Here is a 12,386-nt window from a genome sequence, read left to right as displayed (position 1 = left end):
AGGGACTGTCTGGAGAAGATGTTGAGCGGAGGGGTGGTGAGTTGACTGGAGTACGCAGGATGTTTGATGATGGACAGTAGCGAAGGCAGCTCTCTGATGCGCAACACTTTCCCCGGCTGCACCTGCGAGGCAAAGGACGCGCCGCCGCAAGGCTGGACTTGGCACCGACATATCGATCTAGCCGCTTTTAGACATCAAATGGTAATCGGCAACAACTCATCTCATTCAGCATTCTCACTCTTCTGCACATACACCCAAACAGTTACAATTATGATCTTCAGCGCCCTCTTCCTTCCAGCCAACGCTCGGCATCGTCAGGATTGATATCTCTGTCCAGCTCAATCTTGACCGACACAAGCTTCTCTGCTTACTCCTTACCCTTGTCATGGACCTGTGTCTCTCTCTAGGCATGTTTCCGTACAACTTCTTCCTGCTCTACCGCATTAGACTTCTCGCTCGAGAGTGCATGACCGTGAGTTTCTGCTTGTTCGTCCTGGACGGCAGCCTGTTCCAGCTCGGCTTTCTCTGCCTCGGTTGCTCCGTACCAGTGGACAGCAACCTGTTCGCCGAATTGAGCGTTGATGTCCTCCAAGCTCCGGCCCTTGGTCTCAGGACACATGAAGTAGACGAACGCGATATGACAAGCCGTGGGACAGATCAGGACAAAGAAAAACCGCCAAGAAACTTTGTTCAAACCAATCGGACCAGCCTGAGAACGTCAGTATAAGGTTGTCATAACAGGATCCCATGCTGGTTTGCCGTTAGTGACAGGCTAACATACCACAAGTACGATGACATCCGCGAGATATAGACCGGCCATGCCGACAGCCATACCCTGGCTACGAATGTGAGTTGGAAAGATCTCAGACCTGAGTGCTTGTTAGCGTGAGCTGCCTCATTTGGAAGAGGTTCGACTTACACATAAAGGAACTGAGTAGCATCAATGAATGTACTCCAGAAGGGGGTGATAAAGAGAAAGATGAAGAAAATTGCTGCGTGCTGGCCCGCTGTATTATTCGTTCCAAGGAATGCTGCTTGCAAAGCAACCTCACAGATCAGTGCGACAAGAATCCCCGTTAGCCCGATGAGTAAGAATCTGCGGCGTCCGAATCGTTCGACGAAGAAGGCACAGAATATATTGCCAGGAAACGTGGACGTGACCCAAAGGGAGCTCAGGAGTAACGGCCAATAGCCGCTCATCCCAAGACTGACGTACAGGAGGACACCTAAGACAATGTTAGGAATAGCTTCAAGAGAGCGGCGGTATACAAACCATAATTCGCAATGATGAGCACCCCAGTGAATTGGTTGTTCCACATGAGGAGGAAGGCCACCAGTGCACGTCGGCGGTTGGCCGGTGTCCGGAACACCTCAAATCGGGACGTTGACGACCTGATCTGCTGGTCAAGCTCCACCTGCTTCTTCATCTGATAGAACTCTTTGCGCGCGAGTGTGTCGTGCGGATCTCCCTTGGTTCTGTGCAGGCGTTTGAGAACCTCATGAGCTTCGTCAACTCGACCGTTCATCATAAGCCACCGCGGGCTGAATGGCAGCCATGGGGATCCGAGGAGCAGAAGCAGTGCTGGGGCCATCTGAAAGGCAATCGGGAATCGCCAGGGAAAGGAAGATGGTGAGCCGCCGCTGGAGATGAAGGATACACCAAACCCAATCCAGGCTGATAGCGAGTAACCCATGGCGAACATAACGCCGTGCATGGAGACCATGAATCCTCGAGATTCGGGAGTGGAAACTTCAGCTTGATACATAGGTATGCAAGTCACCAGGGCGCCAATGCCAAAGCCGTTGATCAAGCGGCCTACCAAAAACATCGCATTGTTGACAGCACCGGCACATATGGCAGCACCGACGACCAAAACGGCAGCCGCAACTTGGATAGTCTTCTTCCGACCAAGTTTGTCGGCCAGGTAGGCGCATGCTAACGCTCCGATAGCAGAACCGGCAGAGTTGACACCATTGAACGCCCCGATGTACTGAGCTGTGCGGCTATAGCCTGGTTCTCCTTGAGGAGCGAGGTGAAGGGACTCCTAGAAGCTAGGTTGGCCGATTGTAGAGCTGGTGAAAAATGAATGTCTTGTTACATGAGAGAACGGTTGCATATATCATACCCAATAATGGCCATACCATAAGAGCATGCTGTTGACCCTAATGCGACGTAGATGACAACAGCAAGGTTGAAAGCATTGGGGATGAGCTTCCCCATGGTGAGAGTGGAATGTGGCTCCAAAGGGACGAGAATTGATCAAGATATGGTGTGCCAAAACTTAATGCTGTCCTAAGTCTGAGAGCATCTTCAGGAAAGGGCGCAGAGGAATCGACAACCAGAACCACGACCGTCTTTATAGCTTCACGAAAGGACGTGCATGACAAACGCCCAGCTTCGAACTATCCAAATCAACTCCGACGTACTCCCACCCAACATCAATCACATGTCCGATACGCAAACTCTTGGTTCGGTCTCAGGACCGTTGAAGTCAATATGCGAGCTTCTCTTGAATGACTGGTTGACGACTGCATTGAGTTAGCACACCTGTCCAGATCCAGTTATTCGGACGACCAAGTCTCAAGTTCATGGCGTGCCTAGGCCCTGACACATCAAACTTCGAGCCATGCATGCTTGACTTGCGACAAGGATGAATATGAGGAGGCCTGGACGAACTGGGTACCAATAGGCTTTGCTGACCAGGGCCATCATGGTCGACAACCGCTTCCGCTTGACTAGTGATTGAGTCAAACAGGTCGAGAAAAGAGCAAAGGTCTGGGTTCTACTTGACATGGGTCCGATAGTAAGTAAGTTCTTCGTTGCCCGCTTGAAGATTGGTTGGTGCGGGGGTTGACCTCGAATCCCCAGACTTTGTGGAGACGTGGGACAAGGCCGGATCTCGAAACAGCTAAAAGCGCCTGTGCTTCACGTTTCGAGCGAGCCAACCAGCAAGCGCGGAGCAATTTCCACCGGAACGTCCCAGCGGGACACGAGCAGATATACGAGTTGGTTGAAAGTGCTGGAGTACTGTGATTGCATGCCGACGGCGTGTGGTGACTTTGTGTTAAGTTAGTCCATTCTCTGGAGCGGCTGCCCTCGTTTGTTTGCTCCACCGCGCTCTCGAAACCCTGTCAGTTCATTATAGGGGCAAAGATAACCGATCACGAATCATCCAGTAGATGGCAGCGGCGGCAGTGACTCGCCTGATCTGACACGACATTGAAGTGAGTGCTTAGCATGCTACCCGCGGTAAGGCCTCGTTTGGAAGCATGTCTCGATATAGGGGCATACTGCCTGGCGTCAGCCTTTGCTTAGACGTAAGACCTTCGAAGACAAATCTCGAGAAGCAAGCAGGGATCGGTAATGGTACGCCAGATGGTCAAAGCACTTCTCGAACAAGCGGATCTGGGGACTGTCAGTGATTTCTTGTGCTTCGGTATGGTCCCCCGGAACTCGTGCAGTACGCCAGGATTACTGGCTCATTGGTGCTGTCCCAGACGAAATTACAGTCAGGCCTCCATGCGAAAGGAGTTACTTGGGCATCAAACCAGTTATCTCGAACTCAATGATAGAGGACTGTAAATGGGCGCGGAAAAACTCAAATCGGGCAGACCTGAGTTCACCTCCGGTGGAAGCGAGTCAACGGCAAGGATGGGGACCCCGGACTTCGAGACATCCACGACACCCCAAGGGTACATTGAGTGACCATGCGCTGCTGCAAACTGTCAAAATTACAGCATATTAGCTCCATCCTTGGAAGTCTATCCAGGAACACGCGCTGATACGTACCTAGGTAGGTTATGTCTTGCATAACTGCAGAAATCTGGGGCAAGTTCGGATCATGATCTGCTGTACAGCTCATTGTTCCTCTGCGCCCCCACCTTACGCCTTTTCCGCCTCAGCGTCGACCCCGTTGTCGTTGGCATGATTGTAGTTTACCAGGCATCCCGAATGATACGGGGGTGGACTGTGTGCACTCATTGGATGCATAGCTTGCCTACTTGGAAATTCATATGTTTCTGTGGCACCGCGAGTCGTGTAGAATGCAGGATAAGGCAAAATCAGGAAAGTGGAGTCTGGCGTACTAGCAGCGTAGGGAGCGGGTAGCAGGATAGATCGAGGGAATCGAGGGTGTCGAAACGTTGCTGAAGTTCCGCGATCACAGTCGAAGATGGCGAGGATGCTGGGTACCACCAGAAACGGCTGAAGATCCTCTCCTGCGACTTCAACAGCTCCACTAGCTCGGTGGTCGACGGTACTTGTCGCGTGGTAACGTCGTCGTCATAGCCAAGATCAGCCCGGACTTCCACAAGGACGAAGATGGGAATTGTGGTTCAGAGATACTGGTGTCGGAACCGGAAAGGGGGTCGAAGGTGAGCATGAGCTTACTGTCTTCACGGTCTGATGTACCTGATTCCAGTACCGACGAAGGGCGCAACGAAAAGCTATCCAAGCATTCTCCTCCCTTTCTCCTCGTTGCCCGTATCTTCTCCGCGGAATCGGAGTCCCGATCTTCGACGTTATACCGACTTGTAAAGTCTTCGGTCCGCATCAGGTCGATGGAGTTTGGTCTAGCTTGACGCATATGGGGGTGGCTGATGGGGGATAGATGAAGGTAGCCGGGGTCAGGACGTGACCTAGTCGCCAAAGATGAGGAGGACGAATAATTTGCTGTGGGCAAAAATTTCCGAAGCGAAGGTAAGCCACCTGCAATGTAGACAACCCTCAGAAAGTGAAGGATGCAGTTCTGCTCGTCAAGGACTTCGTCATGGTCCAGCACCAGCTTACGAGCCACTAGTAGCCGGTACAATTTGACTACTACGCGAACCCACGAACCAAGACCTGAAGAAGGACGCGAACCGTGGAGCGTTAGGTCTCGGGACTTACGAAGTACCTCAAGCCATACAACCGTGTCCATTGAATCAATGGTCTCAAGACTTGGGAAACAGATACTCTCCATAATAGTACGCCACGCTAGGGTCTTCTCGTAGTTGCCGATAAAGTAGGCGTGACGGCGTAAGCGGTGGGCGTAGGTCTTGCTGTAGGAGAGACAACAGCTAGAGGTGAGCAAATACAGGTCCTCAAAAAGGTGGTCTTCGAGCGCTTCATCTGCGACATCCGGAAAGAGCTCGAGGAACGTCTCGGTCGTGAACGGGAAGAAGTTCTCCCCCAGTTCGAAGCACTTGGACTGTAGTGGTTGAAAGGCACCAAGATGTACCCACATCAGTCGAAGCGTGCCATCGCTGGGCGATCGTGTGCACATGACATTGTCAGGCCGATAGTCCGTGTAATTCAAGCCAGCTAGTTGCAGAGACAGGGTGAGGTAGTTTGCACTTCTTAGAAGCGTACACGCCTCGTCTACGGTGCTTGGTACGAGCTGCTGGAGATCCACGGGCTGCACCCTCGCACGCTCGTGCTCATTGAGACGACTAACGTCGAGGACCTTGTTGAGCGGATAGCCCGAGATGCGCTCCATGACGATGGCGCCGAACTCAAAATGACGTCGTAGGTGAGAGAGCCGCTGAGGGGTTACCGTATTGCAGGCAGTGGTAAGGATGGCCTGGCTGCGCGGACAAGGTACGTCGGGTAATGCATCGACCAGCTCGAACATCGACTTTTCGTGCAGGAACATATTTTGCGATACGATCCAGAAAAGGCCTCGCGCTCTTCTTCTGTCGGTGTATCCATGACGCCAGATTGCACTAGACGACGGAGACAGTCTTTGTCTGTAAAGATCTTCTGATATAGGTTCCCGACCAGCCACTCTCGTCCGTTCTCATTTCGCGGCAATTCCGAGGCAAGACCGGCACACCAATCAGGCAGACTCGAAAGTGGGCGTAGGATCTCGTGACGGAGCTGGTCGAACTGACCGCTACAGATGTACCGCAGCATGCGAGTGGCGTTAGCGGGCGTGAAGATTGAGAGACCAGAGGAGTCGAGAGGGAGGCTGCATTGTTCCCGGAGTCGAAAGGAGACGCGAGGATCGAATGCCTTGACAACAAACACATCATCGCCCGACAGACAGCTAACGGAGGCGATGAAGACATGTGCCATCGAGTTATCGAGGGTCGAGAGGTGTTGCACCATCACCTCATTACCATCATGGTCTTGGAAGCGGAGCTCACGAGCTTCGGAGCTCTGCTTATTGCGCCTTTCGAGAGCATCGAGCGACGGATCCGAAGTAGCCGTGGACGGCTCGAACAAACGGAACCACGTCGAGACATCAACGTGGGCACCTGGAGAGTTCTGCATCTGTGGGAGGCAGAAATGATCGGGAGGCTGCCACCGATGAACACGTTGGCCTACCTCTGGGATTGAGACGGATTTGCGATAGGAGCGTTTGGGAAATGGGTGAAAGTCCTAGAAATCATGAATTATGTATACGCGAGGAGGAGGACCGCGTTGCCCAGAGAAAGAAAGACTTTTGGATCCAGGTAAATACCTAACTTATCTGAGTGGAGTAGTCTGAATGATTCATATTCATGACACTTTCCTGGTACTGGACATGCGATGAGTTCAGTCATCTAGTTTTTTTTTACTGAAGATAGCAAACCCTGAGGACGCATCGAGTCGTGTTAGAAGGGACATGAATAGGTATTGATAGAAGCCAGGCTCCGCATGGCAGGACGCTACACTGATCCGAAGGCCTGATGGAATCCGACGCCGATCATTCTGTCCTTCAATAAATGTCTGGAGAGAGGGCTCTGTCAAAAGCCAACATCAGTCATGTTTCGCAGACTCGAAACGTTGGAAGAAGTCCCAAAGTACATGTGACGCTGTCAAAAGGAAGTGCTTGTCTTGCGGAAAGTAGTGGGCGGATTCGGGATATTATTTCTGGGGAGCATGGTCAGCGCAAAGACTTCACCATAGACATTTGATTCACCGTTGCCTTGGCATCACGACGCGCCAGACGCAGTTGAACCCCAGGCGCGACGGAGTTGTTGGAACTTTTGACCCGCAGGCGGAATATCGTCCCAACTTCGACCTGGCAAACAGACAACGCTTGTACAGCATTGCCAGTGCAGGACCATTGCTAGCTTTTCAATGACTAGTCTTCAAGATTGCTGACCGCAAGCGATCTCCCTCTCTCTGGAGGCCAACAGTACTCCCCCGTCACTCTTTCAACTTGCCCACTCCGACTCGGTCTCCATCAAACCCGCATGTTACTCCTTCTCCTCCTCCCGCCGAAGCAAGACCACCGCTCTCAGCCAGCCTTCCAAGACTGAGAATGGCCTTCAGTTTCGCGAATGCGGCATCCGGCTCTTCGGGGTTCGGTACACCAAATAACGCAAACGGAGGGTCAAATGTCAAAGACGGAGCAGAATTGCAGGAAATCCAGACGAACGAGTTAGGTTTCGCTGCTCTTAATGGCGAAGCCAAGCTCCGGCTACTGCCTACGCCATGGCCGTCCGATGCACTTCCTCCGCCAACCTCGTCGCTTCTCAGCATCGCTTCAACAAAAGGACTTCTAGCGGCCGCCGGTCCTGACGCTTTGTACATCACGTCTACCGAGAAAGTCAGAACAGCATTCCAGTCTCCAGACCCGGCAAAGGACGAGAAAACAAGACCGTATACAGCGGAGATCAAGATACCGCAGGCTCGTCTGTCGCAGGTTGTCTTCTCAGCAGATGACAGTGTCCTAGTAGTCTCTGGCGAACAAGATGGAGGAGTGGCAGCTTTTCAGGTTGACAGTCTCATCAAGGGTCGACTGGACCCTGCCGTGCAAATACCCACGAATGGCCAGAGCCTGCGCGCTCTTGTCCCGAATCCGGTCCCTGAATCCGCTGAACTCTTTGCGCTCATTACCACAACCGGCAATCTGATGCTGCTCGATCTGAAGGCCGGGTCAATGAGGTCAGGGAGCAATGGTGTCGTTCTGAAAGACGGCGCGAGTTGCTTGTCATGGAGCAACAGAGGTAAACAACTGGTCGTCGGGTTGGCAGACGGCACAGCAGTGCAAATGAAACCTGATGGGACAGTAGTGGCACAGATTCCGAAGTCCACGTCTATTCCACCAGCTGTACATGTCTCCGGAATCTCGTGGCTTGAGAACGACACATTCTTGGTGATCTACACACCCAATGACACCAGTGATGGTATTCAACCGTCAGATTACTATATCGTCAACCGAGAACCGAAAACCACAAATTATACCTTTCAGAAACTGCCCGAGGTACTGGCCCCCTTCGGTGTCGAACGACTGCCATCTACACATTTCATTTCCAGGCTGAGGAGTTTCCCACCCCAACTGCAAGATCTCCTCATAGTCACAGCCACAACAGCTACCGATGTCGGTCTGCTTTCAAAATCGGACAAACCACTATCGCAGGAGGATCCGATCACATCGGCTTTTACCTTCACGACGATAGAGGACGATACGCGTCGTGCCCAACTACCGTTGACCCCGGATATGCAAGATACCTCGCCCATAGGTATGGCTGTGGATTTATCCAGCACGGAGAAAGTTCCAAATCCCATTCCGTCCGAGGCGGAGATCCTCGAGACAGCAGGCCCTGTGCCTAGCTTGGTGGTATTGAACAACGAAGGGATACTGGTAGGATGGTGGATCATTTACAACGATTCAGTCCGTCAAGGGACCACTTTCCCTGGCCTCGCAGCTACACAAGCTGCTAGAGGATCCACCACCACAATCGAGCCTTCTTCCTCTACCACTACTCCAGCACAACCTAGCAAGTCTGAGCAGACGAGCAATACAAATCCCTTTGCACAACCTTCGGCGTCCAGCTTCCCTGCTTCAAATGCTCAACCCAACAACTCTGGATCAACAAGCACTGCAAGCCCCTTTCTCAAGTCCTCAACGCCAACTTTTGGTAATGCGTCTGCGCCGACTGGCTTCGGCGTGCCAAATGCTAAGCCATTTGGTACTTCATCACCAATTGCGGCCGACAAACCTTCATGGGCTTCTACTGGATTTGGTGTTGGTAGTAGTGCTGCATCGAGTGGCCCGGCCTTCGGAAAGCCATCTTTTGGCGCAGCGACACCCATTGGGGCAAAGCCAACCCCAACGTTTGGATCAGCTAATGCTCTTGGAAGTCGGATACCGACTTTAAGTCAGCCTTCGAGCATGAGCGGCACCACGACGTTTGGTCAGCCAAGTCCAGCTGGCGTTGGCTCATCTGCCAGTCCATTCGCCCGTTCTGGTGACGCATCCAACGCTTCAGGTTTTGCGTCGTTCTCCAAAGCGGGCGGCTTCTCTTCCTTTGCTAGTGGCAATGCGGACAAGAAAACTCAGAGTCCATTTGGTTCGGCAGGTGGAAAGAGTCTGTTTGGTGAACAACCGAAGAGCACTTTTGGCGCAGACAAGCCTACTGCATCACCATTTGCAGCGAGCAAGCCTGCTGATGGCCAAAGTACCTTCGGTAACGCTGGCGCTTTCAAAGTGCAATCATCATTTCACGGTGATGAAAGTGCCAAAGACGATCTTCCAAAGCCCAAAGAGTCGAGCGGGTTTGGTTTCGGCACCTCTCTCGGCGACATCCTGAACAAACCCAAAGGCGCATTGTCGCCTACACATGATAAGGAAGCTGACATGGACGACGACAGCCCCCTCAGCGAACCTGACTCAGAAAAAGAGGAGACCCCGGCCAGACCTTCGCAAAGCTCCTTTCAACCTCCACAGAGTTTAGTTACACCTCCTGCCACCCTCTCTCAGCCGAAGACTACACCTGCGCCGCCTGTCTCAAGTCTTTTCGGCCAAACTCCTCAAGACACTAAAACTCCACAGCCTCAGGCGACGACCCCAGCATGGTCCTTTGGGGCCAGGCCGTCTACAACACCAAAAGAGACACCAGCGCCCGCGCACGCGCCCATCTTCGGTACTAAAAGTGCTACGGATGAGACACCCGCTGCAGTTCAGAAGAGCGTGCCATTTAAGCCATTTGCTAACGTGCAGGAAGCGCCAAAGATTAAAGAAGAACTGCCAAGTGATGAAGAATCGGTCGATCTGAAAAACATACCGGAGGCACCTCTCCCGCCCGATCCTGAGAGCAAACCACGGTTTGCGTCCGGGGATGCTTCCGGGTCTTCACATGGCTCCAAAAGCTCGCCAGAAGATGCCCCATTACCGCCGGCCTTCCTTCCTGTTCCGAAAGCCGGCCACGACGAAGATGAGCAGCAGGAGTTGCCGAGTGATGAAGAGGATGAAGAGGATGAAGAAGAAGATGACTTCAGTTCCGATTTTGAAGGAAGTGCTGAAGATGTCACAGGCGAGCTTAGTCCCGAGGACGAAGCAACGGCCGAGCAACACGACCAAGTTCAGACCTCTCCTGAAAGTTCGTTCAAACCTGACGGCAGAAGTCCTGAAACGAGCCCCACTGGAGGTTTGTTCACCAAGGACACTTCGAAAGGGATTCCCCAGAAATCTGCTCGACCGCTATTTGGTGAGGTCGGTACTGCACCGGTCTTTGCTCCACCCAAACCGCAACAAAGTCCTCGCTCCCCGAGCCCAGTAAGGCATCTCTTGACAACAGAGGGGCTGAGGGTCGATCCATCCAGATCTGTCAGCGCACCAGCTCACCACAGCTCTATCGTGGACCAGAGAAAAGCCGAGTATCAAAAATCCGCGCTTGCTGCTCAAGCTGCGAAGACGAAGGAAGGGGAAGCAGTGAAAGAAAAGGCTCGACGCGAAGAGATTGCCCGCCAAAAGGCACAAGAGGAAGCTGAGCAGCTCCAGGCTCTTGAAGACGATGAAGACGAGAGACTACGACAGGAGCTTGAGCGACCGATCTCACCAACACAGGATCTGGATGACTTCATTACGTACCAGCCGAAACCGCAAGACGAAACCACGAAGACCGGAATTCCGGCACAAATTGAGAGACTCTACTCGGACGTCAACTCGATGGTTTACACTTTAGGCATCAATTGCCGCTCCTTGTCAGCCTTTTTGCAATACCAACAACCTGAAGCTACCAATAAGTCTTGGCCGTCAGTCTTGGAGTCCGAAACACCTATGGATGCTCTGAACGATGAGTGGCTCTTGACCGATATCTCACGACTTCACGAGGGACAGGCGGCGCTCTCCAAGCTCCTCGCCGAAAGCCAGGTTGACGATTTTGGTGGAAAAGTCCAACAGTGTCAAGCGCTCATTGGCCGCGACTTGTTTGAGCTGAGGACGAAGCTCACATCGATACGCAAGACCGTACATGCTCTATCCGCCTCCGACAGTGCCATTAGTGCGCCGCTATCTGCGGAACAGTCCTCTATCCAGCACGATCTCCGCAAGTCTTTCACTTCGGTCCAAACCAAGCTTGTCCAGGTCGAAGATTGTATTTCCATACTCCGAGCCAAGGTGGCTCAATCTGCGCCAACAGAAACAGGCAACAGACGTGATAGTATGATTGGGAGAACACCGTCACAGAAAAAGCCGACTGTTGAAGCTGTAACGAAGACGGTGGGGAAAATGATGTCAATGGCAGAGCAAAAGAGTGCAGATGTTGATCTTCTTGAGGCTCACCTGAAGCGATTGGACCTGTCCCTAGCATCTTCCAGTAACGGCAATGGCGATGTGGTGAACAACTCGATCACCGTGACAACACCACTGCGGCTCAGACGCTCAGTCGGTGGTAGCAGTCCATCGAGCATCTACCATACTCCAGATTCCAAGTTCGGCGGCAGCACTCGCTCTAATAAGAGCTTCAGGATAAGCCAGAATGGGGGACTCGCTTTGATATCAGCAGAGGACAAGGAGCGATGGCAGGCTCAAGCACACCGTCGCAAAGAGGCTGCAGACGTGTTGAAGAGTGTTCTTGAGCAAAAGCGGAGAAAAACAGCGGCTAAGCGATGAGACCGCTTTGTATGAGATTGGCAACCCACTTTTGAGTTATGAAGCCAGGTCTTTGGAAAAGACCTCTCAAAAGAAGTCGGTCCTTTGTGTTACCTAGCGTTATCGATGTATGAGATAGCAGAAACCGAATGACTGAGGCGCCGTGTGGAAGCACCAAATTAATTGTAGATGATCGATTAGTACCTAACTAGGTGACAAGGGGTGCAGGGCGCTGTGTCACGTGGAACATGGACCTCCTCTTGGCTGCCAGTGAAATGATCAAATCTCGCTCCTCCTTCCCCAAATTCCAAACGAAAGAAGGCGGTCGCGTTTTCAAGTTTGACAGAAAGTCTTGGTCAAACGAGGAGTATCCTTCGACTCGACTTCGTTGTTGCTCTTTGCCCTCTCCTTTCATCTTCTCTATCTCATTGTTGAGCACACCTGCCACCCAACCGTCGACATCATCTGCGGTTTCAGCGCTCATACTTCTCATACTCTTGTTGAACCCTGCCTGTCTGCAGTGTGGTGGCAGCTGTCAACACCAGGCCTGAGACCTCAAACCTCCCACGCCTCTTAATCCAATCCTTGCAACTGCACTAC

At 52.4% G+C, this 12,386-nt stretch overlaps 3 protein-coding genes across 3 annotated transcripts; 1 reads left to right on the top strand and 2 right to left on the bottom strand.

Annotated features, from left to right (window-relative positions):
- Positions 1–247: 247 nt before the first annotated feature.
- On the bottom strand, positions 248–2,221 carry EDD37DRAFT_666355 (general substrate transporter; the record flags this gene model as incomplete). The annotated part of the gene is made up of 5 exons (XM_062819266.1): positions 248–709; positions 782–869; positions 920–1,226; positions 1,274–2,004; positions 2,127–2,221. 5 exons carry the CDS (start codon positions 2,219–2,221, stop codon positions 404–406), a joined length of 1,527 nt encoding a protein of 508 aa, XP_062669505.1. The 3' UTR covers positions 248–403.
- A 2,017-nt stretch (positions 2,222–4,238) lies between these two features.
- EDD37DRAFT_650712 (uncharacterized protein) lies at positions 4,239–6,253 on the bottom strand (the record flags this gene model as incomplete). Its single annotated transcript, XM_062818281.1, has 2 exons — positions 4,239–5,565; positions 5,646–6,253. The coding sequence occupies 2 exons, from the start codon at positions 6,251–6,253 to the stop codon at positions 4,239–4,241; spliced, it is 1,935 nt and encodes a 644-aa protein (XP_062669504.1).
- A 1,000-nt stretch (positions 6,254–7,253) lies between these two features.
- Positions 7,254–11,989, top strand: EDD37DRAFT_681841 (uncharacterized protein; the record flags this gene model as incomplete). The annotated part of the gene is made up of 2 exons (XM_062819773.1): positions 7,254–8,695; positions 8,801–11,989. Coding segments are annotated over 2 exons (4,449 nt in total), but the record flags the coding sequence as incomplete, so codon positions are not given.
- Positions 11,990–12,386: the final 397 nt, after the last annotated feature.

The sequence above is a fragment of the Exophiala viscosa genome, assembly GCF_022695815.1.
Source record: "Exophiala viscosa unplaced genomic scaffold EDD37scaffold_6, whole genome shotgun sequence".
Lineage (NCBI taxonomy): Eukaryota > Fungi > Ascomycota > Eurotiomycetes > Chaetothyriales > Herpotrichiellaceae > Exophiala > Exophiala viscosa.
This window is presented reverse-complemented; position numbering and strand designations above follow the sequence as displayed.